Below are 25,006 nucleotides of genomic sequence, written 5' to 3'. Positions count from 1 at the left end.
ATAAAAAAATAGAAAACTTTATTAATCACAAAAAATTAAATGTATGAAATACCATCCTGATATTATTTATTAGATGCAACACCTCAAATCAAGAAAAAAAAAAATGCAGGCTAAATAAAGATGCTGTATATGGGGCCTAATTCACCATGGATTGCTATTTAGAGAAATCGCAAACCGTCTTAGTATTGAAGAAGCACACATTGTTCACATTGCACATACTGTACATACATGCAAATTGTGAACAAGTATTAATGCAAATAGCAGTCATAGTTTGATTGACAGAAAGCCAGTATTTAAGAGCAGAAACATGGGGTCAAATTTAATAGGATGAGAGATTCAGAAAGAGAGAGATTTGGTAAGAAATCTCCAGGTTTTTTAAAGCAGCAATCATTTACACTGCAAAATCAAACTGGTTTTGAAGTGTAAATGATTGCCGCTTTAAAAAAACCTGGAGATTTCTCACCAACTCGCTCACTTTCTGAATCTCTCATCCTATTAAATTTCCCCCATGGTGTTTTCTGGTTGTTTGCCAAAACACAGGTGTGCCAAGTAATTTTGGGTTGGGTCTCTGATGTCAGCAATGACCACTTCCAGCCTGTTTCTTTAGCAGATTTGTGGAAGCTGTATACTTACTCAGATGGAAAGTACTCTTCATTTTTGCAAATGGATCTGCAAAATTATCGCAAATTGCAATACTTTCGCTATTTTTCAATGGGCATTTATATTTATTCTTATTGGAAAGCAACTTTTTGATCGCAGGTAAATGCTTTTTCCTTAATACAGTGATCCATTATGAATTAGGCTAAGTAAGTAGACAAATAGTAAAGAAGGGGAACTGCATCCATGACTTCCAGAACTCCAAACTTTGCTACAGTACCTATTCTTTACCTTGAACACTATCTATAGTTTCCCCCTTCAATTTACATCCTTACTCATTGCAACTGATTTTACCACAATTATCACCTGTAAAATAGAGACCATTTGCTGTCACATGACCCCATTTCATTCCATCCTATGACTGTTAACCTTATCCTACTTCACATTGTTTTTTGGGGCTACAGTCTGTGCCTCTTTCTCTCCACCTACTACTTTTACCCCATTATCTCTGACCTCTTAAAATCACTTTTACCTGAAGCATTTCCCCAAACTTCCTACCTGATTAACTAATGTGTCTCCATTAACACCTTCCCTATATCCTTTAAGTAGGACATGGTCTCCTTCAAATATGTGCTAATCTTCTAGTACAGCAAGTGTTACCTTTTTCCAAACAATATGGCCTAAGGGCTCTTCAAATGATTTGTATTGCCACGTTGTGACAACCTTGGCAACTAATATTTAGCACTAAGTAGGGATAATTGTATCATAACGGAGAGATAGATAGATAGATAGATAGATAGATAGATAGATAGATAAATTATGCTCACTTTTGCAACTGACATTTCCATTAAGACAGTAACTAAAATGAAAAAGATGCATTATTAAGTAAGCAACTTTTCAAGTGCTGTTGAAAAGCAAAAGTTAAGTCTACAGTAAGATATTAGTTTTAGCATCATGTGAAAAAATAGATGAAAATATCATGATAAACACTGTCGTTTTTATGCAGAAGAGCAAATGCTGTGCTATACATTTTTCTGAATATTTTACATTACAACATTTCTCCCATCATAGACTTTTATGATCTTTTACTTACAGTATACAGGACAAAGGGGGTGTGGTAAGTATGTCCCCGGTAACTCCTACCCACAGCCTAACCATAACCCTTAGCTTAAGTGACTAATGCCCTGCAGCCTAACCCTCCTTTTGTAGCCTAACCCTAAGCCTCCCTTATTAGTGCCTAAACATAACTTTGCACTGTATATTTAAATTGGGACTACAGCAGCTGGGATTCCATCATCAGCTTTGAGAACAATGTCTGTATTCTGGTGCCAGTGTTCTGGCCGCAAGTCATGATTCTGGCACCAGGACTTCGAATGCCAACATCCCAACTGCCAGCCTGCATACCTCATTCTGTCATTGTGACGTGTAGATTTTTTTTTGTAGTTATCTCAAACACTATTGGAAGAAATATGTTCTTTAGTAACAATTATGTTACATATTGAGCATATCCTTTAATTACATAAGAGGAATATGGTTATTGAAAATGTGTTTATAAATCTCTGAATGTAACTCTTAATTGTGACAGTAATGTCTCCAGTGTCTTAAGATACTTCATCAATTATATCAATCAAAAAATTATTACTATTTGTTTGTTGCCAATAATAAGGAGAGCACTGATTGCAATATGTAAATAACATATATAAATATATTGTTCTGTACAGGCAGACAACAGGTACCAGCAAGCCAACGTTGTAAAGCCAGCACTTGTGGAACAAGTGCCATAAAAGCAAGACATTAAGGGCCCATGGCACCTGTAGTCTACCTGTAAAGAAAACACACACACACAAACACACACACACACACACACACAAAGATTGTAGCCCTTTATTATAAAAATAACGAAACCCCAGCAATAGATATCAATGTACATTAATGTTATACCCCTTTCAGACAGAAAACTAAATTACAGGATGAAGCAGTTCTACCCGGTAATTTCGTGGATTTCGGTGTAAAGGGCACACCCGTGTCGTAAATCCCATGTCTCCGACCCTGGAAATGACATCGGATTTATGACCGAGGTTGACCCTTTCACACAGAAGAAATACCCGTGTTATTCAGCAAATTACCGGGTAGAATTTTTTAACGTAATTTGTTGTTCTGTATGAAGGGGGGTCAGGCTGCTCTCTGCAAAATGACCCTGCATTTGAAATACCATGTATTTGCTGGGATTTTCAGACTTTTCTGTCTGAAAGGGGTATAAGTGTCATGTTTGGAAGGAAGGCAAAAGAAGCAAGCAAATGGGCAAAACTACAGTATGTTTCACAGGTGGGGCTGTTATAACATGAATAAAGATATTTAGATTTGGGTGGGGTGTTCAGACGGAAATCTAAATTGCAGTACAAAAATAGCCAGTATTTACCATGCACAAAAAAAACTATAAATGTTTTACTCCTCTTGCATGGCAACGTGGTTTGTTCCAGACACAAAGTTAGTTTTTTTTTTGCTTTACTGTACTTACAAAAATGAATCAGGCCCTTGCTACAGTGCTAGCGTGTAATGACAGGTTATTCCTGATCCCTGTAATAGGTATCAATAAGCAAGTGCTGATTTGCTGAGAGCAAATATGTACGTCTACATACCTCCCAACATTTGAAGTTTGACAGACGGGACAGCGTGCGCGCGGGAAAAAATTTGGGGCGTGTCCTAGGGGCATAGCCTGTATTCGTGGCGCTGCCGCGAGGCTACATCCCTGTCTTTGCTACTGTTGGGGTATACCCGGCAGCTGCTGGCTATGCTTCCAGCCCCTCTGGCTGCAGGAATAGATGCATCATCTATTCATGGTGCAATTCAGATATTGGTTTATTATATTGATCAAGCCTTTCAAATACTTTTTTAATTCAGGAATGTGGTCCCTCCATACCCTTGGGGTTAAGATGTTTACCTCATTTGCCTTGACCTTCAAATGGACCCTATTATATACTGTATATAAACTATTCATGCAAGTGATATGTCTAATTGATTTGTTAATAATGTTTTGATCAGCCTTATATAATATATTAGAAAACATCATTAAATGTAATACCATTTTCTGTCACATTGATCCATAAACATTGTATTTGCTGCAATCATTTTTCCCATGTAAGGACAGCTGCAGTCAGAAAGTTGAACACATTTCATGGTATTTTGATCCAGATAAGGAGCCTTAGTGGGACATTTTGGATAACAACCTATAGTACAGACAAGGAGTAAATAGAATAGCATTGTGGTGCTGTTTTTTAAAGCATGCTATGCCTATAGTTTTATGAAAACATTCTAAAACAATACCAGATAACAATGAAAAGTGTACTTTTTTAATTTATACTGTTTGGTGGGACCTGCACACCAGGTTGTATGTTGCTGAGTGTTGCTAGCTCCTGCATTTGTCTAGAGACAAGCTGGACTGATTTCTCAAGTACTACAATGGTTGGTAGTGCTCCATTTTGCTCTTTATAGTGTGCGGGAATGAGTGGCACTTGTTTATTGTGTAACAAATTACTTTACTTGGTGAAACATGCATACATAGCACCTAGGTTGAGCACCTAGGTCACCGACTGGCTAACCTAAGGGATGGAGACCACCTCATCGCTCCTCAGGGGAACCCTCGCAGCAACACCCCACATCTTCCACGAACAACAACAAACGGAGGCAACACTCATACTCAACATCACCAGGCATGCCCTCACACATGTCGGGTAACAAGTGGCATCAACCAAACATCAAAAGGGACACAAGAGCACAGACTAGCAGGATTCCATAGACTTACTCACCCATGGGCACATCTGACCAACACCAGTGACCCACACGCACATACAGGAACTCTGAAACTCACCTCCGCTGACCCCCTACCCTGACCCAGGGGATCACACACTCTGCACCTCAGCAAAGTGTGATTCCACCAAACCACCCTGAATATCACCCTAAAGTTTATTACCAGAAAGATCCCCACTGTGTCACATTTGTGTTGTGTATTGTAAATATAACTGTTTATGATAACTGTATCACATCACATGTGTATGTATTTCTATGTAACTCAAATGTATGCATGTTTCACCAAGTAAAGTAATTTGTTACACAATATACTCATCATTCCCGCACACTATATGGTTCCATGCCTCCTATTTCTGGTAATGAGGCAAGTACAAAGGAAGGCAGGATATGGGTGGTGAAGGATCGTTGTCAAGGGTGTCAAAACAGTAGAGAGCAATCAAGGCCTGACAGAGTGAAAGGCAGTATAGGGCAGAGCATGAGGTGACCCAGCATATGTATATGGGGTACACTATACTATTAATGATACAAAAATGAAATATAGGTTTTCTGTCACTTAAATACCTTAAAAAGCCTTTATCAAATTAATTAACCCATTGAATGAGGTGTTACAAAAACCTTTATTGATTTTAAACTAGAAAATACTCTTGGCTTGTTCAGGGATTGTTTATTTATTTTACATTAAAGTGTTTACATATGAACCAATATAGTTGAGTGTCTAAAGACCCAAACAAATGATGCAGTCCTACAGTATTTGACTACACTCATGAGCAGTCAAATTGTGCACATTAAGAAGTACTGTATGTATGTTTGGACATTATGAGGATGCACTCATGTGGATGGACATGGAGTACAGACACTCAAATATCAGTATTTTTGTCTAAAGTAGTAAATATGTGTCTAAATTGGGCAGCACTACCAATACAGCAATTGACAGGGGGGAGTGATGCTCCCGCTACCCCCATTACACAGGAACAAGCAGAGGTCGTTTATTGGGTTTAAAGTGACTTTTACTGGGGAAGCCTATTGTGTACCCATTGAAGTGTATGGGGATGCTGCTGCCTGCGGGAGGTGATGCCTGTATCGCCTTCTACAGCAGCAATGTAAGAGGACACATCTGTAACCAGCAATGTCTCCTGGTAGGTCCGAGTTGCAATTACAATGCAACTAAGATGCATTTTCAGCAAGAAAAGACGCCTGATGAAAGCAAAGTTGCAAGGGACCATGGGACTTACTGTACTTCAACAGGCATTATGCACTGCTTGGCATATGCATGCTAGATGTATGAGGACACATCTATATCTGAGTAGTGGCAGATAGTGACTTTACCTGAACAACAATTAATTGCTTACCTTCCAATAATGGTGCAAATGTATCAACAATATCTTGATTGTTGCAAGTTTTGATGTCAGTTGATCCACAGGGCTCATAGTGCCAAATGTTTTCTTCATTTACGTTGTAATGATCACAGCATACAGCTGTAAGAAAACAATAAAACAAAATAAAGGTAAATATAAAAGTAATTAACAAAGAACATTTTTAAGATGTTTTAAACATTTTGTTAATGAAACCTAAAGTAATGAAAGAATAAATCACATTATCACAGGTATAAATAATGTATATGTATTAGCAGATATATTTTGGACATCACATATTCCTATAGCCACTTGTGTTTCCTAAATTATCATTCACTTTTATATGTCATGCCTGTTATTTAAACATGACATAGTGACATTTATATCTGATAAGTCTTTGCATGAATGCAACACATTTTTTAATTTTGTTTATTTAGTCATGTCCTGAATTTTTAGCGCCAGCCACCATATGTGCACAGTACAGCTGTAACAACAATACCAAACCAAATTGCCTTGGTTTCTGTAAATATATCCATTCCTATATCCTAATAGACAGCATTTACTGTACTACAATGTACAGTGTAAGAGTAATAAATAGTTTACAAAGATTTTCACAATAAAACGAAGTGAATTTTGTACTTACGACAAAGGTCTGGTGTACGCCAATCAGCACATATTCCAACTGCAATGCAAGCTTGAGCATATTTTGAAACAGAGGTACAAAACCCTAGATACATTCCTTCAATATCACATACACAAGCTTCTTTAACACAGGCATCATAATAAGGCGTTGGATCAACCTAAATTAAAAAGAACTTGTAATTATGAGTTTTCCTACAGTTTATCAAAGTTTAGCATGCTTTAAAGTATACAACTAGGAGGTGTAACTGAGCTTATTCTCTGTGCCAGCAGCCATGTGGGGCATGCTGCAGGTGTCCAGCTATTTTTTCGCTGAGTTGTGATTATGACTCACAGCTGTTGATGTATATCTATGGTGCTCAGTGATCTAATTTCTGCACTGAGCTACCATCTTCTCCATGTCACTGATGACTATCAGCACAGAAGTCACTGAAATCCCTGCCTTTCAGTGATAAGCCCCGTACACACGGGGGAGATATATTGCTCAGCCATATATTGCTGAGCAATATATGGCTGAGTAATATATTGCTCAGTTTCTCCTTTTCATTAGCGACCAGAGATGGTCGCTGATGAAAAAGAAACTGCCGGGGGAGCCCGGCAGTGGTAATCAGCTGGTCGCAGGATCATGTTCCTGCGACCAGCGATCACTACAAGGGTAAAAACGGGAGCGCGCACCCGGCGATATATCGCCGGTGCACACTCCCATCGTGGGCAATATGGTCGCTTAGCGACCATATTTCCCGCGATAGTGTAAAAAATCGCCCCCGTGTGTACGCACCTTTAGGGCTTAGCAGTCACTTGGGAGTAAAGTTGCACCAAGCTCCACTGAACCCCGCCATGCTACTACCCATCATTTGCAAGTTGCACTTACATTCAAAGTTACAGTGTAGTATAAATTCATACCATTTGTCTGTAAATGGCAATTACAGCAATAAACAACAAAGCCATTATGAGAGAAATTTAAAAATAAAAAACAGGTGAAATTTAATAGGGTGATCTGGTAAGAAATCTCCAGTTTTTTAAAGCAGCAATCATTTACACTACAAAACCAATTTGATTTTGCAGTGTAAAGGATTGGAGTTTTAAAAAAAACTGGAGATTTCTTACCAGATCTTTCAATTTCTGAATCTCTCACCCTAATTTCCACCCAGATGTTACACAATGCTGAGCATTGCCATTTATAAAAAAAAAAAAAAAAAAAAAATTGTTGGTTGCATAAGAATTTAGTTAACTATAAACAATTAACTACAGAATGAAAAAAATAAAAAATGTAGTGTGACTTGATGGGTTTCTACTGAAGTTATTAGCATTCAGCTACGCAAGGGCAACTAAATAAAAGGTCACCATAGTTAAATATAAAGGCTCATTGAACCCATCTTTTTCTGTTCATATAATGCCCGGGTAGATGTACCAGTACCTGAGGTTCATGGCCTCACTAGTGATCATGAGATTTCTGTGATCATGAGATTTCTGTATTCTGTACTTTTTTTGAACAGATGAGGACTTATCACGAAGACAGTATGCCTCTTTTAGAAAAAGAACCTGATAAAATATTCCCTACTCTAATGTAAACTCATAAAATAGCGGAAATCTATACTGTACAGCAGGCATTCCCAACCTTGGTCCTCAAGGCACAATAACAGTGCAGATTTTAAGATTTCAGTGATAGCCATGCTTGAGCACAGGTGACTTAGTACCTAAGTTATTTTGATTTACCAATCTGTGTGTAAGCCTAGCGATTCAGACCTGTTCACTAGGCTGCGTGTAATCACAGCCTAGCGAACAGGTAAAAGCCACCCACCGTCCAGCCGAACATCTCCCCCCCCCCCCCCGACCACCATGCAAATTTCCTCGGTAACATACAAGGGTATGTGTATGGTTACACACACCCTCGCATGCAGCCTCAAGGAGGAGAAATCATTTGATGGTCGATCACCAACTAATGATTATCCCAAATACAAAAATTAGGAAATTATAACCTCTCTGGCACTCTGATCTCCAGTAAAATGACCCCCTCACGTGAGTAGTAACATGTAAGGGAAAAAAGGGAGGATGTGATAGTGAAGTACATTTTTAACAATCAATTTAATACAAGCCTAATACATTTAAATTTTTTTTTATAAAAAGTCAGCACTACAGTACAAGTGCATGAATGACATATCCAAACAGGATAAGATGGTGGGTAATTACCGGGAGTGTAGGGAACTGGGTTTTAAACAGTTCCACATAAACAAGGGATCTCAGTCCTGAATAGGCAGTCAGCTGGACCTCCTGCTCCCACGACCCGGCTCCTCCGTCTCCTGTTTCTGGACAGTTTGCAAAAGATAATTCACCAATTTGTTTCCTCCCCAACAGGGGACGTTCTCAAAGTGTGTAAGTCTCTTGCAAATTATTCTCCTTATATACCGCATCCATCGTCCTTTCCCACGATCTCGCAGGACTCTAATTAGAGACACACTACGAGTCCCATAGTCCTCTCTGGGATCATGGGCTTCCTGTGGCCGCATGTGCTTCCAGCATCCAGGGTTGCTATGGCCATTTTACTGGAGATCAGAGCGCCAGAGGAGGTTATATGTTCCTCATTTTTGTATTTGGTGTTTTTGGTGCAGGCTTCGTTGGCAGATACACCTATTGGCTGCCCTGTATTTGCGCTATTGATTGGCACACAGATTGTGTTCTGCAAGTAATTATTATCCCAGCCTTCGGTCTGAACATTAAGCTAATACTTACTTTTCAGATGGCCACTGTACTACAAATTCGGGTTGGGTGCTGTCCTCATGTGACGTCAGCCATCCACCCCAAGCAGGCATTGCCATGCCTGCATTAGCAGGGGAACGCCCAGCATTTTATTGGAGATGTCCATAAAATGCTGGCCATTCCCCTGCGGCCACCCCCTGCCTGCCCCCTCCCTTTTCTGAGCAAACACCTCAGTGAGTGTGATGTGCATGCGGAGACCCCCACCATGGAAAATGGTGAGGAAGTTGGACCCGAAAAAATGGTCTGAATCAGCCCCTAAATCCTGCACTGTTGGTGTGCAGAGAGGATTGAGGTTGGGAACGCCTGCTGTACAGTACATTGTGTTCGTTCTATCTAAACATAATGAGTAAAAAATTAACTTACTTTTAGGCGGCAGTCTTGGAATACAGGTTGCATTATTATTTGGCATTTCTTTAGTGCCCAGGTTTTACAGTAAGGATTGCGGTCACATTGTGAAGCTTGAGCTTGAGCATCTGGACAAGATGGATCATTCTTCCAACTATTTCCCATAGATAGTTCTCCAGCAACTTTCATACCATTTCTCGCTGTGAAATCATCCTTCATAAGTCCATTGTTATTTCCACACATTCCACAAACTTTGTCCTGTATTAATAGATGAAAACAAGAATATTTTCTATCAAATAATTTCATAATTTTGACAACTTTACTATATAACTATGTAGAAAGAAAATAATCTTAGTAAAATATAAAGCCTAATACAAGCTAAGCTTGTCTCTAAATGCAAGCATCAATACTAATTTTGCAACAGTTACAGCTAACAAATCGTTTACTGACATCAAAGAGCCCATTATGTCACTAATCATCTGTGATGACTTCATTAGCCGATAGGAAAACAAAACCATTAGTAGAAATTGTGATATATAATAACTAATTTTAAAATTGTTAATTTGCACTAAGGGCCCAATTCAGACCTCATCACTGTGCTGCGAATTCGCAGCACAAGCAATTACCAGATGACCTAACATGTGCGCGGTATGCTGTGCGCATGCACAAGCCATCTGTACGAAGACATCCAGCAAAGACTAGCCTTAGCTGGCTGCTCACCCTGCAGCTGTTTGGAGGCCGTAACCATGCATTTTCTGGGAGTGCCCCTCAAAAGTTAAGTGTCCCCTATTCCCCTTTACTCCACAGCCTTCATAGCGTTGAGGAAGTCTAGACTTACTCGGTGCTGTAAACAGAGGGGAAAACCATTCTATAGTGAGTGATTCCAATTGGTTTTCCAATCATGTACACGGCTTTGAATGCACTCTCAGTATTGAGAGAGGTAGAACAATGAATATTGTGACTAGTGAGAGAAAATAAACTGGAAGGAAATAGGATAAACCTAGACTTAAACATGCTATGTTTCAGCAGAAAATGCTAGAACATCCAGGAGGAAATAACAGCTGGAGACACAAGAGAGTAGAATTGGGCTGAGGTCAGGGGTGCATAGTTAGATATTTATTTATTAACAGTTATTTGTGAAGCACGCGCACCCCCCCCCCCCCCTCCTGTTTAATCTGGCCCTGATCAGGAAGTTATTCAATTATCCCAGATAGCTTGTATTAGGTAGGATTTTGTTTCACGTGGCAGGCTAAGCAAAGTCCCAGATATGTTCCAAAGCTCTATGTTTCCTTGTTAAAAGGGGGGGGGGGGGGATTACAAGTATTAAATTGGTAATTGAATCAAGCAATAAGGACCATTTGGCATTACCACATTTAATTGAATTACGCCAATAATGTTAGAATTCTTTCTCACTTTAAAGCTATCCGCCACCTAAAAAATTACACTGTACACATGCTTAATTTTGCATATTGTTGAACTTTAAAGTGTTTAATTATATAAAATATAAATCATAACTGCAAGCCTTTGACATACTGTATTGTATAAATCTTGCAATTGTTAGCATTATCCTTTGTTCATATGCCTAGTTCCTGACTGCCATGTCTTCTTATGACTGTTGGGTAAAGGTACAGTATGGGGGAAAAGATCAATTTGGAACAATTTAAAATCAATGAAAATCTATTTTGTATTTCCAGTGCCAAAACACATTTTACTAACTCTGAATCCCAGCATTGATTGAGATAAGTTTTGATCAATTTTCATTGAAGTTAAATCTTTAGTTAATTTCCCATCTAGTCTCTTTTTTTTACTAAGTACATTGCGTTCCCTAAAGGGTGAGATATACAACTTAATTAGACTGACTTCTCAAACAGAGGCTTATGTAGTGTTATCAAAAACTGTAATATGGCCCAAGCAGTGTTTTAAAACAATAACAGTTCCAAGTCCACATTCAAGGTTTTAAGAAATTAAAATCAAAATTTAAGAACCAACTGTTTTTTTTATCACTTACATGCCATATAGGATCAAGCACCACTGTAACAGCTGTACTTTGGTCCCATGTAAGAGTAGCTCCATTAGACATTTTGAGAACAATGTACATGCCGACTTTCATTTCAGAATAAGTGTTCATGATATTGCTGGAAGAACAGTCTGAATCACCTAAATATTCAGATTTGATTTTTCCATCTTGGAGGGTAATTATAGTCCCCTAAAAATAAAAGTAAAATATTTTATTTATTCATCAGGCATTTAAGTTATAATACAGAGGACAATAAGGGCATAATAAAGTATTCAGTATAACAAGTTTTAATAACATATTAACAAAAATATACTGCAAAACATTTTTCAGTAAACAGATACAAGCAATGAGGGGATGCAGAGAAGAATATTATGAATACAGGCCAGATGGTGTAGTACAGTATGATTATAGCAGGATGTCGTCTTTGCATGTCAACATGTTTAGCATGTCAATGATAACATGTCAACACTGACATAGCTGCAGCCTAAAGCTGCACAATTACAGTATTGTAATTTATATTATTGTGCATATTGTTAAGTTTGTACCCACTATATTGTTAAGGTTGCGCGCTCCAGCGGGTCGTTAACGAACAGCCTTGTTGTTAGAATATGCAGCCAAATTTTTCCTATGTCATTGACAACTTTCTGCATATCGTTCGGTGTATACACAGTGTGAATATTAACAGTGAATGATAACAATATTTTCATAAAACAAGATGGTCACTGGTAAAGTAAACAATATATCTTTATCATTTGTTAAATTATTCAGTGTGTATTCACTATATCGTTGACTCTAGAGCTCTGGGGGAGTTCAAGGGAAGTAATTAACGATAACATTTACTGAGCATATAGCATAGTAGGTAATCAGGTTAACACTAATTTTTATTGCAGCCTAACCATAATGATGCCGTACTGTACATTTTGCGAAGGTCTATTAGGCTTGCAATGGAGCGCATATCGCTTTTCACAAAGTACAAATAGTATGTGCATGCAGTACTTTTTGTACTAGATCCCATCACATTTTATTCAAATTGCACGCTGTTTTAGTGTATCGCATGCAATTGGAACTAAATGCGATCTAGTACAAAATGCACCACACAAATGACAAAGTCGCTCTTGAGTGCCAAAAAAATAGTCCTGCAGCTGCTTATCCCCAAGTAGTACAACTGTATACTAGCAAAACGTAGAAAAGAGGGAAAAAAAATCAAAAAAAGATCAAAAACAGATAAAAAAAGATTTCTTTCTGAGGTTTTCAGCACAGTGCTAGACCTTTGGAATCAGTATAAACTGGATGGTCCTTATTTGCAGGAAATATTGCAGTCCACTCCTCTCTCAAAGATTTACAAAAAGCATTTATTCGGAAACATAAATAAAAACTTCGGTACTTGTTTCCTAGCACGGCCACAATCTTAAGTAATCGTGTCCCTTAATTAAGGGACACGATTACCCCGATGGACCCGATTTCTTTTGAAATCAGGTCCATTTTGCCGGCTAGGAAACAAAAATCGGGGGCATCGCGTCGGTCGGGACCATTAACATTGGTCCCGACGCGACCGACGCGATGCCCCCGATATTTGCATTGACTTCAATGTTAAAAAAATTTTTAACATTGAAATCTTGTCGGGAACGGTAAAATATCGGGGGCATCGCGTCGGTCGGGACCATTAACATTGGTCCCGACGCGATGCGACGCGATGCACCCGATTTTTACATAGGATTCAATGTTAAAAAAATTTTTAACATTGAAATGGTGTAAAAATGTAAAAAAATGTGAAATGGGTCAATATGACCCATTTCACATTATAAATGTCCCCGTCGTCGCCCCACGATAGACGGCAACCCGAAGCGTGGCGAGCGCAGCGAGCCCGCGAGGGGCGGCGGTACGCGTCCTCCGACCTTTTCATGCCCTACTATCCACTAGGGCGTGGAGTGAGAATAGAATAGTGTGGCGAGCGCAGCGAGCCACCGAGCCCGAAGCGTGGCGAGCGCAGCGAGCCCCGCGAGGGGACGCGGATACCTTCACAGGTAAACGCGTCCCTTCGCGGGCTTCACAGGTGTCCGTGGCGACGCGGACACCTGTGAAGCCCGCGAAGGGACGCGATTACCTGTGAAGGTATCCGCGTCCCCTCGCGGGGCTCGCTGCGCTCGCCACGCTTCGGGCTCGGTGGCTCGCTGCGCTCGCCACACTATTCTATTCTCACTCCACGCCCTAGTGGATAGTAGGGCATGGAGTGTTTCTGGCTTCCTTGCGGAGAAAAGCAGGAAGCCAGAAACACTGAGAGGCAGGAGAAACCAGGAGGCTGCAGTGGCAGAGCAGCCCCTGGATAAACATCTCTCCTGAGAGGACGTTATCTAGAGGGAAAAGGACTGCAGAGTGGCAGTGTGCAAATCCGTGACATCCCCTAACCAAGACGAGAGGTCCCCCACCAGTGTGCTGACAGCGGAAGGGTGAGAGTGTTCTCCTTTTTTCTATTCCGTGCTCCAGGCCTTGGAAAAGGTTACCATAGACTGTACAAAAAAGGCTCATAGGAAGACACCCGGGTATTAGAACTTCTTCCATGAAATTGTATTTTTTTGGGCATAGCTTGGTCACTTAGAAAAGATCTGGTTTGTTATATCAAGAACCTCCTGTTTTCCCTATGATGCAGTGACTTTGTTGTACAAGGAAGTCTTTTTCTGTTTTTTTTTAGATGAAAGTGACTTTTTAGATGTGAAGTTTTTTTATGTTGTTTCCGAATAAATGCTTTTCATAAATCTTTGAGAGAGGTATGGACTGCAATAATTCCTGCAAATAAGGACCATCCAGTTTATACTGGATTCCAAAGGTCTAGTGCTGTGCTAAAAACCTCAGAAATAAATCTTTTTTGATCTGTTTTTGATTTTTTCCTCTTTTCTAGTACAAAATGCACACCGCACATATCCACCTTGTATAGGTACCTTTGCTGAAGATTACCCCTAAACTCATATGTCGACATTCTGGCTGACAGCATACTGTAATGACCATATACCAGTCCAGACACTTAAGAGACTTTAGGACCGATTCACTAAGCACTGGAGAGTGATAAAGCGTAGAGAGATAAAGTACCAGCCAATTATCATTTTTAAAACACAGACTGTTGTATGGCAATTAGGGGCTGATTGGCTGATACTCCACCTATGACTTACTAACAAACCTCTGTATTTTTGAGTTTGATTGATTTGCATTTCACATAAAACAGTGATTGTGTTTATTTCCATAAAGACAAATGTCTTGTCACGACCACCATAGTAGCTACCCTTGCTCCCTGTGCTGTCTCCAACCTGCAGTGCCCTGGTGCTATGCCCTCTGTACTGGCGCTCACCTCCGCTGCTGATGCTGGCGCCGACCTGCTGCACTCTGTCACCCACCATGGTCCATGTCCCTTCGCCGGGTGTCAGTTCTGGTGCTCAGTGTCTTGGTGTTCTGGTTCCGGGTAGCGTGAGGCGCGATCCGCAATGATGGTGTCCGCGTCCTTCTAGGCCTCAGGTTAGGAAGCGCCGGCTGCAGCGCCTCCGCATAGTATTCCTCGACGGCTAGTTTGTGTCGCCACAACGGGCAGCGGCCATCTTGTTGGTTCCCAGAGCCTATACTTCGCAGCTCCAGCCGTGATGTCAATCCTGTGGCCAATCACAGCACAGCTCAGCACTTAAATACTGACTAGCCGGGTCAGACCGGCAGTCAGTACAATGCTGTCCATTTGCTAGCATCTCCGTGCATCTCCGTGCAGCCTCCGCTGCAGCCTGACTCCAAATCCTCTGGGTGAAGTCTCCCCTTCGTTTACTCCTGCTGGTCGTCCACTACCAATCCACATTCTACCACGGAACCTTTATTGCCGCCTCAAAGGATTCATGGACATAAGGTTAAACACCCAAAGGTGTCATCTTCCTCCCTCTGATCCTGACGGTCATGATCCGTGGCCAGTTTCCCTGGTGACCTAGCAGCCACAACCTCATTCAGCAAACATTCTTCCATTGACTTCATCTTATTCAAATTCCTACATTATTATCTTCAATCATCATTACCTCAAATTCTTCCATTAACATCTTCAGCCGTCATTACCTTCAAACTCCTTCAGCAAGATCTTCATTATTATCTTCAACAAGTTATAATTGTCTTTAATCATTCTCATTCAATATCTACAGTTATATTATTGTGCCATCACCAATATCATTGTATCGCAGTATCTTTCATTAAAAGGTTTAATTTTATCCAAATGCCTCATTCCGCTCTGTCGTCCAACAGCCCTCCGTTATACTCCGGCTGGTGCTTCACCAAGTTCACGAAATGTGACATCCATAGGCAAATCTAGAATTATGGTAATGGATAGTCCCAGATCTAGACATAATTGCAGGGGGGCCTTTGCGCGGCTACGCCGCGTGGCGAAAAGGGGGCGTGGCCTCATGGGAAGGAGGTGTGGCATCACAAAAAGGGGTGTGGTATTACACTTTAGACCATACACAGTAATGCCCATTACACATTTTAGCAAACTCCGTAATACCCATTACACATAAAGCCACACGCCGTAATGCCAATTACACATAAGGCCACACACCATAATGCCCATTACACATTGTGCCACACATCATGATGCCCATTATGTACTATATAACAAACTGTAATGCCCATTACATATTTGCCACATAAGTGCTGCTTACCTACGTGCTCATTGCTAGGGGGTTCTTGCTTGATGGCACCATAGTACCCATTACACATGATGCCGCACACCATAGTACCCATTACACATGATGCCGCACACCATAGTACTCATTACACATGATGCTGCACACATAATGCCCCTTACACATGATGCTGCACACATAATGCCCCTTACACATTAAGCCACACATTATGTGTAATGCCCCCACATACCGCCACTTGTAGCGTTCCTTAAGCAATGCCCCCAAAAGTGCCACTTACTGTAAATTTTTATATGAGCCTTCACTGCTGCTGCAGGGAGAGATGGAGAGCGGTGCAGCTGCTTCTATGGGGAGAGGAGCAGAGCACAGCGCAGAGCACGCCCCCACTCCCCTCCTGGTGTCCCCTCTAGCCGAGTGGACATTTTAAATATTGTGCGCGCTGTTGTGCGTGACATCGGGGGAGCACGCCAGGCGCCGGCACCACATGATTAAAGGGGGGGGCGGGCTGAGGTGAAAGCGGGGAGAAGAATTGGAGCGGAAGCTGCAGGGGTGACAGTCATTGACAGCTGGGCAGAGATCAGGGGGCTGCCCGACTGTATTCAGAGCACTGCAGGTCACGGCTGTTTGAAATAATACCCCTTTCACAACAGAAAATGCAGGGATTTACCCGGGAATATGGTCATAGGATCATGCAGGGACATTCCCAGGCTGACCCCTGATACACCAGCCTAGTCCCTGCATTTTCTGGTGTGAGGGGGAGAAACAACCACTTCCTCTCCCCCTACCCCCCTTTAACCAACCAGCTATATCTTCGGAACCAACTGACCCATTTACAGGAGACCCGTATCATATTGAAGAACTTTTAAATACGCTTCGAATGATTTTGGTCCCGTGAAACTGGGCTGTTTGGTTCCAGAGAAATCTGCCCTCAAAGAACATAAACAGTCATGAAATTACATTTAAGAAATGAAAAAAAAAAAAAAAAACGGTTTAACCTTAATATCTTGATTGCGCTGAGGGAAGTATTGACAGCAAGTCTCTGGATTTTCATATAGATTTTAAACCTAGTAGAACTGCTGTACAGAATGTGCATTTTAATATGCTTCTGGGACTTCCATTTCCATTTAGACATAAGAAATGCATATGACATTCAAGACTGGTCTTGTATAACTTTGGTATTGTCATATTTGTACTTTGAAGGGAAAGGGTAATTCATTGTATATCTGCAAAAAAATTATCTAAAACAATTTATGTTGACATTTTAAAGTTGTACTATACAGAAAACTTACTTCAAAGGCTATGGTAATTTTTCTGGAGCAGGTTAGCCCATCTTCACAGCAAGGAACACTTTGTACTGAAATACTGAATGTACCTGGATTATTCTTGCAATTATCCTGGCAAAAAGAAACATTTTAAATGTAAAACATTCACTGACATTTACAATAGAATATTAATTTTATATATATGTGTGTGTGTGTGTGTGTGTGTGTGTGTGTGTGTGTGTTTTTATAATTAGGCAGATTACGGTAACTAAAATTGACCTACTTATACAAGTAATTTGTTAGACACTTTGGGGTAAATTTAATAAGATGGGAGTTCTATTGTACATGTGAACATGTGATTTTGCACATCCAGTACTGTAGCAACCAATGAGATTATATATATCTCTTAGAAGGTGCTAAATAAATAAAGTAGAAGCTTTGATTGGTTAGGCATTCCATTTTCAATAAAAAACTCCCCTTTTAGTAAATATGGATGCATTAAAAAAAATGGATGAATTAAATAAATTGAAACAAACCCACTTCATGAGTTCTGTAAAAAGATTATGTCTATTTTAATTAGCTGTATTGTAACTTAATTTTTTTTCTTTTATTTGTCTTATCTTTGGATGAAATAGATACGTGAGAACAGCCGTCCGAGCACTGGTGGTCAGAAACGCAAAAGTGGCATACAGTAACTCACACTCTGCACCCTAACCCACCTTAAATAATGCCTAATTCTAAATCCCCCTAGTACCTACCCCCCCCTTTATTTAGAATCTACACCTTCATCCACTTAGCCTAAACCCAACACCCCTCCCCCCTACAGCCTAATGCTAGGAGACTTTGGAACAGGAATGCTCCCAGGAACTTAATCCCTGCACCAATCAGCATCTACCCTTTAAATCTTGAACAAAGCAGCATGTACATCACTATGGGAACTACAAACACCTGTGCTGCCAGCTGCCTATCGCTGGCCAAGACCCCAGCACTGCTGGACCCAGTAAAATAGAGCCCAGTTTGGTTGAGCTGTGGCATGCAATATGTTTTACACAAATGTTCAGTGAGTTCCACTAGAGCACAAATATTTAAAGAGAAATGTATGTTTGAAGAGAGAGTGAATAAACATATTTGAATGTGGGTGCATACACATACAATATTATTGTAGAATGATGAAGACATGGAAAGTCATCTATATGATCTTACTCTGTTCTATTAATGGCAGCTATTTTGCATCTACAGAACATATTCAACATTGGTAGAAATATGCATTTCTGAGAAGTTAAAACTACGCTCAATGGATTTTCATCTCCACTCAAACTCATTAAGGGGAGATATATAATGCCTTGGAGAGAGATCAAATTGAACAGTTCTAGAATCTGCTTGGCTGCTTTGTGTAACTACTCCACTTTACCTGTCTTCAAGGGTTGATACATTTCCCCATAGAATTTTCTGTCTGTTCAGATTTCTCCTTTTTCTTTACACTTAGTTACACTCCTAAGCTACTCTATAAATCGTTGTGGCAAAGATGCGGTGTGGGCAGAAGAGAACCGTAACTAGAAATGTTGTCCCAAATAGAGTATTGGTGCTCTCTCCCCCATAATTTAAATAGTGATAGTGCTTGCTCCAAAAGGGGTGTGTCTCATGTAAATGTGGTGTTGTATGGCAGAATGTGCTAGTAATGTATACTAATAGGCAGTAGGTGAGGAATTGGGATGCAAAGGAAGGTAGATTGTCACAGTTGGAGACAGTGGGAGACAGATAATTACTAGGCAAAGGCAGATGGGCACAGGCAGTGGGTAGCAGTGAGAGACCCAGGATGGCAGAGGAATACAGAGGGTCACATGGGAAGATAGAGGGAGACACGATGAGGCAGAGGGTGACAGGAAAGGCAGTGAGGGACAAGGGAGGGCAGAGGGTAGAAATTGGAGTCAGTGGGTGACGAGGGAGAAGCAGAAGGTGGCAGTGGAAAGCAGAAAGTAATTAGGGAGCGGCAGTTTTTGAAATTGGATGAAAAAAGTTACTAGGGAGAGGCAGAATGTGACAGAGGGTGACAAGGGAGAGGTAGTGGGTGACTGCGGAGGTATTGGATGTTGGAGGCAGAGTAAAAAAGAGAGCCAGAGGATTAAAGGGAAAGGCAGAGGGTGAGAGGAGAGGCAAATGGTGACTATGGAGAAGCAGTAAGTGGCTGGAGGAGGCAGAGGATGAAAAAGGAGGACATATGGAGGCAGATTGTTATGAGGATAGGCAGAGGGCAACAAGTAGATGCAGAGGGTGAATAAGGAGAGGCATTGGGTGTTTAATTAACATGTGTTTTTCGCTCTCCTCTCCACAGTACACACTATATATGTGCTCCCGTTCCTCCATCCACAAACAAATCCCATAGGGTCTGGGCTCAGTGCTTACCTCCTTCCTCCTAATTCTTCCTTAATGCTGTTTTTACCCTTCATCCACATCAATTATCATGAAGACCCCCTCCCTTCATGGTGAGTCTAGCTCCCCCCCCCCCCCCCCTAAACCCGGAGTTGCAATTAGTTTCACAAACTTGTTAGCACTTTTTAGCATGTTTCGCATCTTATTTCATACATAGGTGTGTGCCAGCAGTGGGATGCGGGGGGATGGCCGATGTGACTGCATTATGTCACATGAAGCTGCTGCCACCCAAAACATGGTCAGCCTCTGTCTAGTTTGACAGCTAGGCTATGCAGCCAGGGGTTAGCCAGTACTGTGTGAGCACTTCAATGTGCAGTGAAGCAGTATGACATGCGGGCACATAGCTGAGCTGGGTAGTACGGGCGTAAGACGTGGCCTTGCCCTGTGCTGTGCAGCCCCACACAGCTTGCCGACACGGGTTGTAGATTAGTAAGTAAACCATTGTTTTTGTTGCATATGACAAAACACATCCACGTGTAGAAGTACTAAGAACTTTGATAAATATTTCTACAGATTGTACAACATAAATAAAATAACATTGTTTTGTGATTACTAGTTGATTTGTAATGGTTACAAAACATTTGTAGATTTTTCGTCATATTAGCAAAAACATTTTTTATATAAAATAAAAATGCGGTACTCCTAAATAAAAGTTAAATATATATTATTTGACTCACTTGGACAATTGTATATGTGCAAAGCCCATCAAAATTATACCGCAAATCATCAAAGGTTACAACATGTCCATCACCATAAATATGACAGGTCGATTGACATTCCTGTGTTGTGCACTCCCACATCCCTTTATTGCAGACACTATAAAAAATGAAATATACATACAGTGATTCATGTAAATATATACATCAAAATGCCGACTAATTTAAGTGACATATTTCTGTGATCCCATTGTCTGAGAAGGACACATAAAATGAAAAGTCTTGACAGATCTACAGAAAAATATTGCTGATGAAATCAGTTGCTTTAATGTGTCCGCGTGATATTTACAATGCATCACCAATGTGCTCTGAATAATATGACATTTTGTGAATTTTTCCTCTGCACCTGATGGGTGATCTGAAACGTGACCTGATGGGTGTTCTGGTAACTCTGGCCATTATAGGAAGCCTTCTACTAAGCAGGGCATTTTCAAAATGTGTCTCCTAAGGAGGTGAAAAGGGGTAAAGAGTTCCACCCAGCAAACCTTTGCCTGCTCAAATCCATGCACATCAGCTAATAAATATTTCTTTACTTTAGGACAATAGGAAACTGGAACATTAGAGGCATATTAAAATACAACCTGTCAGCAGCTCATATTAGTAGCTATTGTCTAGTGATTCCATGTGTATCCCACCTAAAACTAGTTATTTCACTACCTTATGCATAAATGTGTGTTCAAAACATACACACTATGCAATAAAGGCATATGATTAACAATATTATTGTACATATTGGGGGTTATTCTGGTTGATTCGCAAGGCTGCCAAACATTTGATCACAATTTATTTCTAACTCCCTTAGAACTAAAGGAACTATTTTTATTGGATGGTAATTTGTTTTTACAGCAACGAGGGTGTGTGATGGGGTCGCCCCCTCATAGTCAAATATCTTTATGTTAAAACATGAATCTACCTTTTTTTCAGTGATGCTGAAGTACATAAAGATAATATATTTTATACTAGATATATTGATGATGTCCTCCTCCTCTGGGCAGGGGGAGAGAAGATATTCTGTGCATTGATGGATCAAATAAATGGTCTCGGAGGTCCAATATGTACAGTATGAACCAAATTAGTTTTCTGGATGTACATGCATAACCCTCTGAGGCACTTATGTATTATTTAGCTTCCCTTCTGGACTTGTAACTTGGTGGGACTGCTATGCTATTACTGGTGCCTGTCCCTGTGTTTCCCTCCTATATCCCTATAGATTGTAAGCTTGCAGCAGGGCCCTCTAACCTCCAAGTCTGTCTGTCGTTACCCAGTTTGTTTTATCACTGTCAACATTTGTAAAGCGCAACAGAATCTGCTGCGTTATATAAGAAACTGTAAATAAATACATTAAATAAGTAATGTGGATAGTGAGACTAGGCACCATAAAACCGGGGTGGGGAAGTGGGTACAGGGCAGGATACTTGCAAAGGTGTACTTATGGAGGTGAGTTTTCACTGTTTGTATGCTTATGTTTGGTTCTTCCCATTTTATTGCTGTAGCCTAGCCCTGAGGAAGGGGTGTTTTACTCCAAAAACATTCAGCTTCTGATGGGTTCCTAAAATATATATGAGTTACACTTTCTTTACTTCTACTACCGTCTCTGAGTGCTGTTTTTTCATTGGACTGTTTATGGATTGTTTTGGAATGTGCATCACAGGGATTATAGATGCACATGATAAAAGCACACCAAACAGTACAAAAAATATTGAAAACTTATATAAAAAAATGGTAAAAATTTTTTTTTTACTTGCAATAACAATGAGTGGAGTACAGACAGCAATGACAGTTAATCACAGACGGCCAGCAGTCACAGTATTATATAGACAGTGTGGTATGGACAGCAGTCACAGCAGCAGTAGTTCATCAATGTTTTTTGTTTTTTTTGTGCCAAGTAACAGGATACCTACATGGACTGAATGAACATTTCTCAAAGGATGACAAAGTAATAAAATGGTGAATTAGGGGTTGGGTTGTATGTTGCTTTTTTTCATATAGAATTACCAGATATGTTACAGATGTAGCAACCCTCATCATGGCTGGAACTGAGGGCCTGATTCAGACCTGCTTGCTGGGCTGTGGGTGTTTGGAGCCCAGTGGGCAGGAAGCCACCACCCTACCGCCCCAGCACTCCGTCGAATGCACGCCCCCTACACTTCCCCACCCCTGTGCATGGCTGTGTACATGTAGTCAGCCATGCACACAGGGGGGAAAATCATTCACCATTGAATGATTTTCCCCCCTGCTGGCTGCGCTGAGTGAGCTAGGACTCACTCGCCACTGCGAAGGCCGTGGGGAGAAGGAGGATGCTGATGACATCAGCGGCCCTCCAAAAGGCTGTAGAATGCCTGAATTGTCTGGAGAATGCCATGGATACACCAGAGGCACACCCCAAAATCAGTGTTCCCTCTAAGCTGTGCACGCACACACAACTCGCCGAGCATGTGCACAGACATTACAACAGAGCGCACAAAGCAGCAGTGGTCAACTTTTTGCTGTTGTGGACTATATTAATGCGTGTTTCACCCACTAACTACATTGTGTGCTTTGTTTTGAATGTTTAAATGTTTTGAATGTTTACTATCATTTTGAAGAAAAGTTAACACAAACACTGAACGAAATTTTTCAGTTATATATAGAAGTGACGCACAAAGATAAAAATTTCCTTCCAAAGTTGCATAGCCAAAATCTTTTGCCTCACACAGTCTTCATAAAATTAGAGGGAACATTGCCCCAAATGCCTTCAGGATGTTTAGCCTTTGCTATCTGTCTTTGGGTGGAAGGCTGGCGCATCGACGGACTGCGAATTTGCAGTGCATATGAACAGGTCTGAATCAGCCCCTACGTGCAGGTATGACATGTTTGGCATGATTTGCACACATGCCAACACGCATATGTATCTTTGTCCCACCCGAGCCATTTGGTTTATATTAGCCGGATCCCTACATCTGTATGCATATATTGTAATATTTGTTACCAGTTAGCTACTTCTACAATGGTATGCTGGCAAGTGTGGTTCTCCAATCTGCAACATGCCCAGGCAACCCTTAGAATTGGGCATACAAGGGCTATTTATTATTAAATAATATTATTTACCAACCATCCCTGGCTGATACGGCCTAGTACTGGTTAGTGATTTTTTTTTCCAATGAAAAATCACATTTTTAAAAACAGTGCAAACTGATGTTTAGTAAATACTGTATTTGGCCAATAAAAAAAACTATTGACAATGCCCATCAGTTAGAAAACATTGAGAAACATGTCTCTTAGTAATTTGCCACTGTAACTCATAACACTAACTTTGTCTTTAGCTGATTATTTTTTCCATTACTTGAGATAAAGTAGATCTAAACAGAGCATTTGAATTTACGTAGGTCCTTTCAAAAACCTCAGTAATCCTAAATGTTTTAAACCTAAATCTATCCATTTTGCCAATAAAGCAAATCACTTTGGTTGCATTTGTATGCACTTTTATGCTAATTTACATTATTTCAGAATAGTTTATTCTTATTAGATTACATATTAATATAAAAGATAAAACATTCAAATAACAATATAATAAATGTATTACCACTCGTTGCAAGAAATAGTCACTGTATCTTGACTTTTATATTCTTTCCCTCCATAAACACATGGGCACTCAGTGGGTGGTATACACTCCCCTTGAGAACTTCTTACCATACCAACAGGGCAATAGCATCCCGGCCGACAATATTCATCTTCCTGTCAACAATAGACAAATAAGAAATTGCTTTTAATTAACATTTTTCATTATACTTTACCAAGGCACTATTAAGAGAAAATTAATGAGGAAGTACTGTATGAAGAAAGTTTTACTTGGAAAAAATCAGTAACATAAAATACAAATATGACCGCAAGTAATTAAAGTGAATTACTACACTGGGCCAGACCACTCTCCTTATTGGCTATCCCTTTTATTCCCCTAGACAATTCCAATGGTGTGGAACCATCTAGTTGGGATTACAATGTTACTTGTTCCCAGCTGTTCCACTATGGTCTGTGATAGGAAGGAGTAACAGAGAGCCTTCACTTTTAGAGACGGTGCTGGGTGGGATTGTTTAAATGTTCTTAATAAGAGATGAAGTCATACCCTTGATGTCAAATAAGGGTAAAATCAATAAGTCATGCCAAGATAAAACGCGTTAAAAACTGCTACAGCGGACCCTCTTTATGGATAGATAAGCTTATGTTTCTCATCTTGTATGTGTTTTTTTAACCATTTGTCTACATTAAATTTGCATATTTTATGCCTTGATATACCCATTGTGGTGATTTTTATGGGACTAGTGTGTTCCCAATAAGGTTACATACACTGTATTATACGATACCTATCTTTTCAAATGGTACACACTATGTTATATGTATGTTTTTATCTTTCATGAATCATTCATGTGGTGGTCTTAGGACTGAAGATGCC

The 25,006-nt window shown here is 40.3% G+C and overlaps 1 protein-coding gene across 1 annotated transcript in view; it reads right to left on the bottom strand.

The window, feature by feature from the left end:
* The window catches only part of LOC146072995 (mucin-19-like), a 133,921-nt gene that overhangs the window by 34,330 nt on the left and 74,585 nt on the right, over positions 1–25,006 (bottom strand). The window contains exons 19-23 of the mRNA XM_083180166.1: positions 17,459–17,563; positions 11,506–11,703; positions 9,516–9,755; positions 6,400–6,556; positions 5,754–5,879 (exon numbers count right to left, since the gene is read on the bottom strand). Of these exons, the coding sequence (XP_083036292.1) occupies positions 5,754–5,879; positions 6,400–6,556; positions 9,516–9,755; positions 11,506–11,703; positions 17,459–17,563 (826 nt within the window). The remainder of the gene's footprint in view (positions 1–5,753; positions 5,880–6,399; positions 6,557–9,515; positions 9,756–11,505; positions 11,704–17,458; positions 17,564–25,006) is intronic.

This window comes from Crinia signifera, chromosome 4, assembly GCF_055691185.1.
Source record: "Crinia signifera chromosome 4, ASM5569118v1, whole genome shotgun sequence".
Classification (NCBI taxonomy): Eukaryota; Metazoa; Chordata; class Amphibia; order Anura; family Myobatrachidae; genus Crinia; species Crinia signifera.
This window is presented reverse-complemented; position numbering and strand designations above follow the sequence as displayed.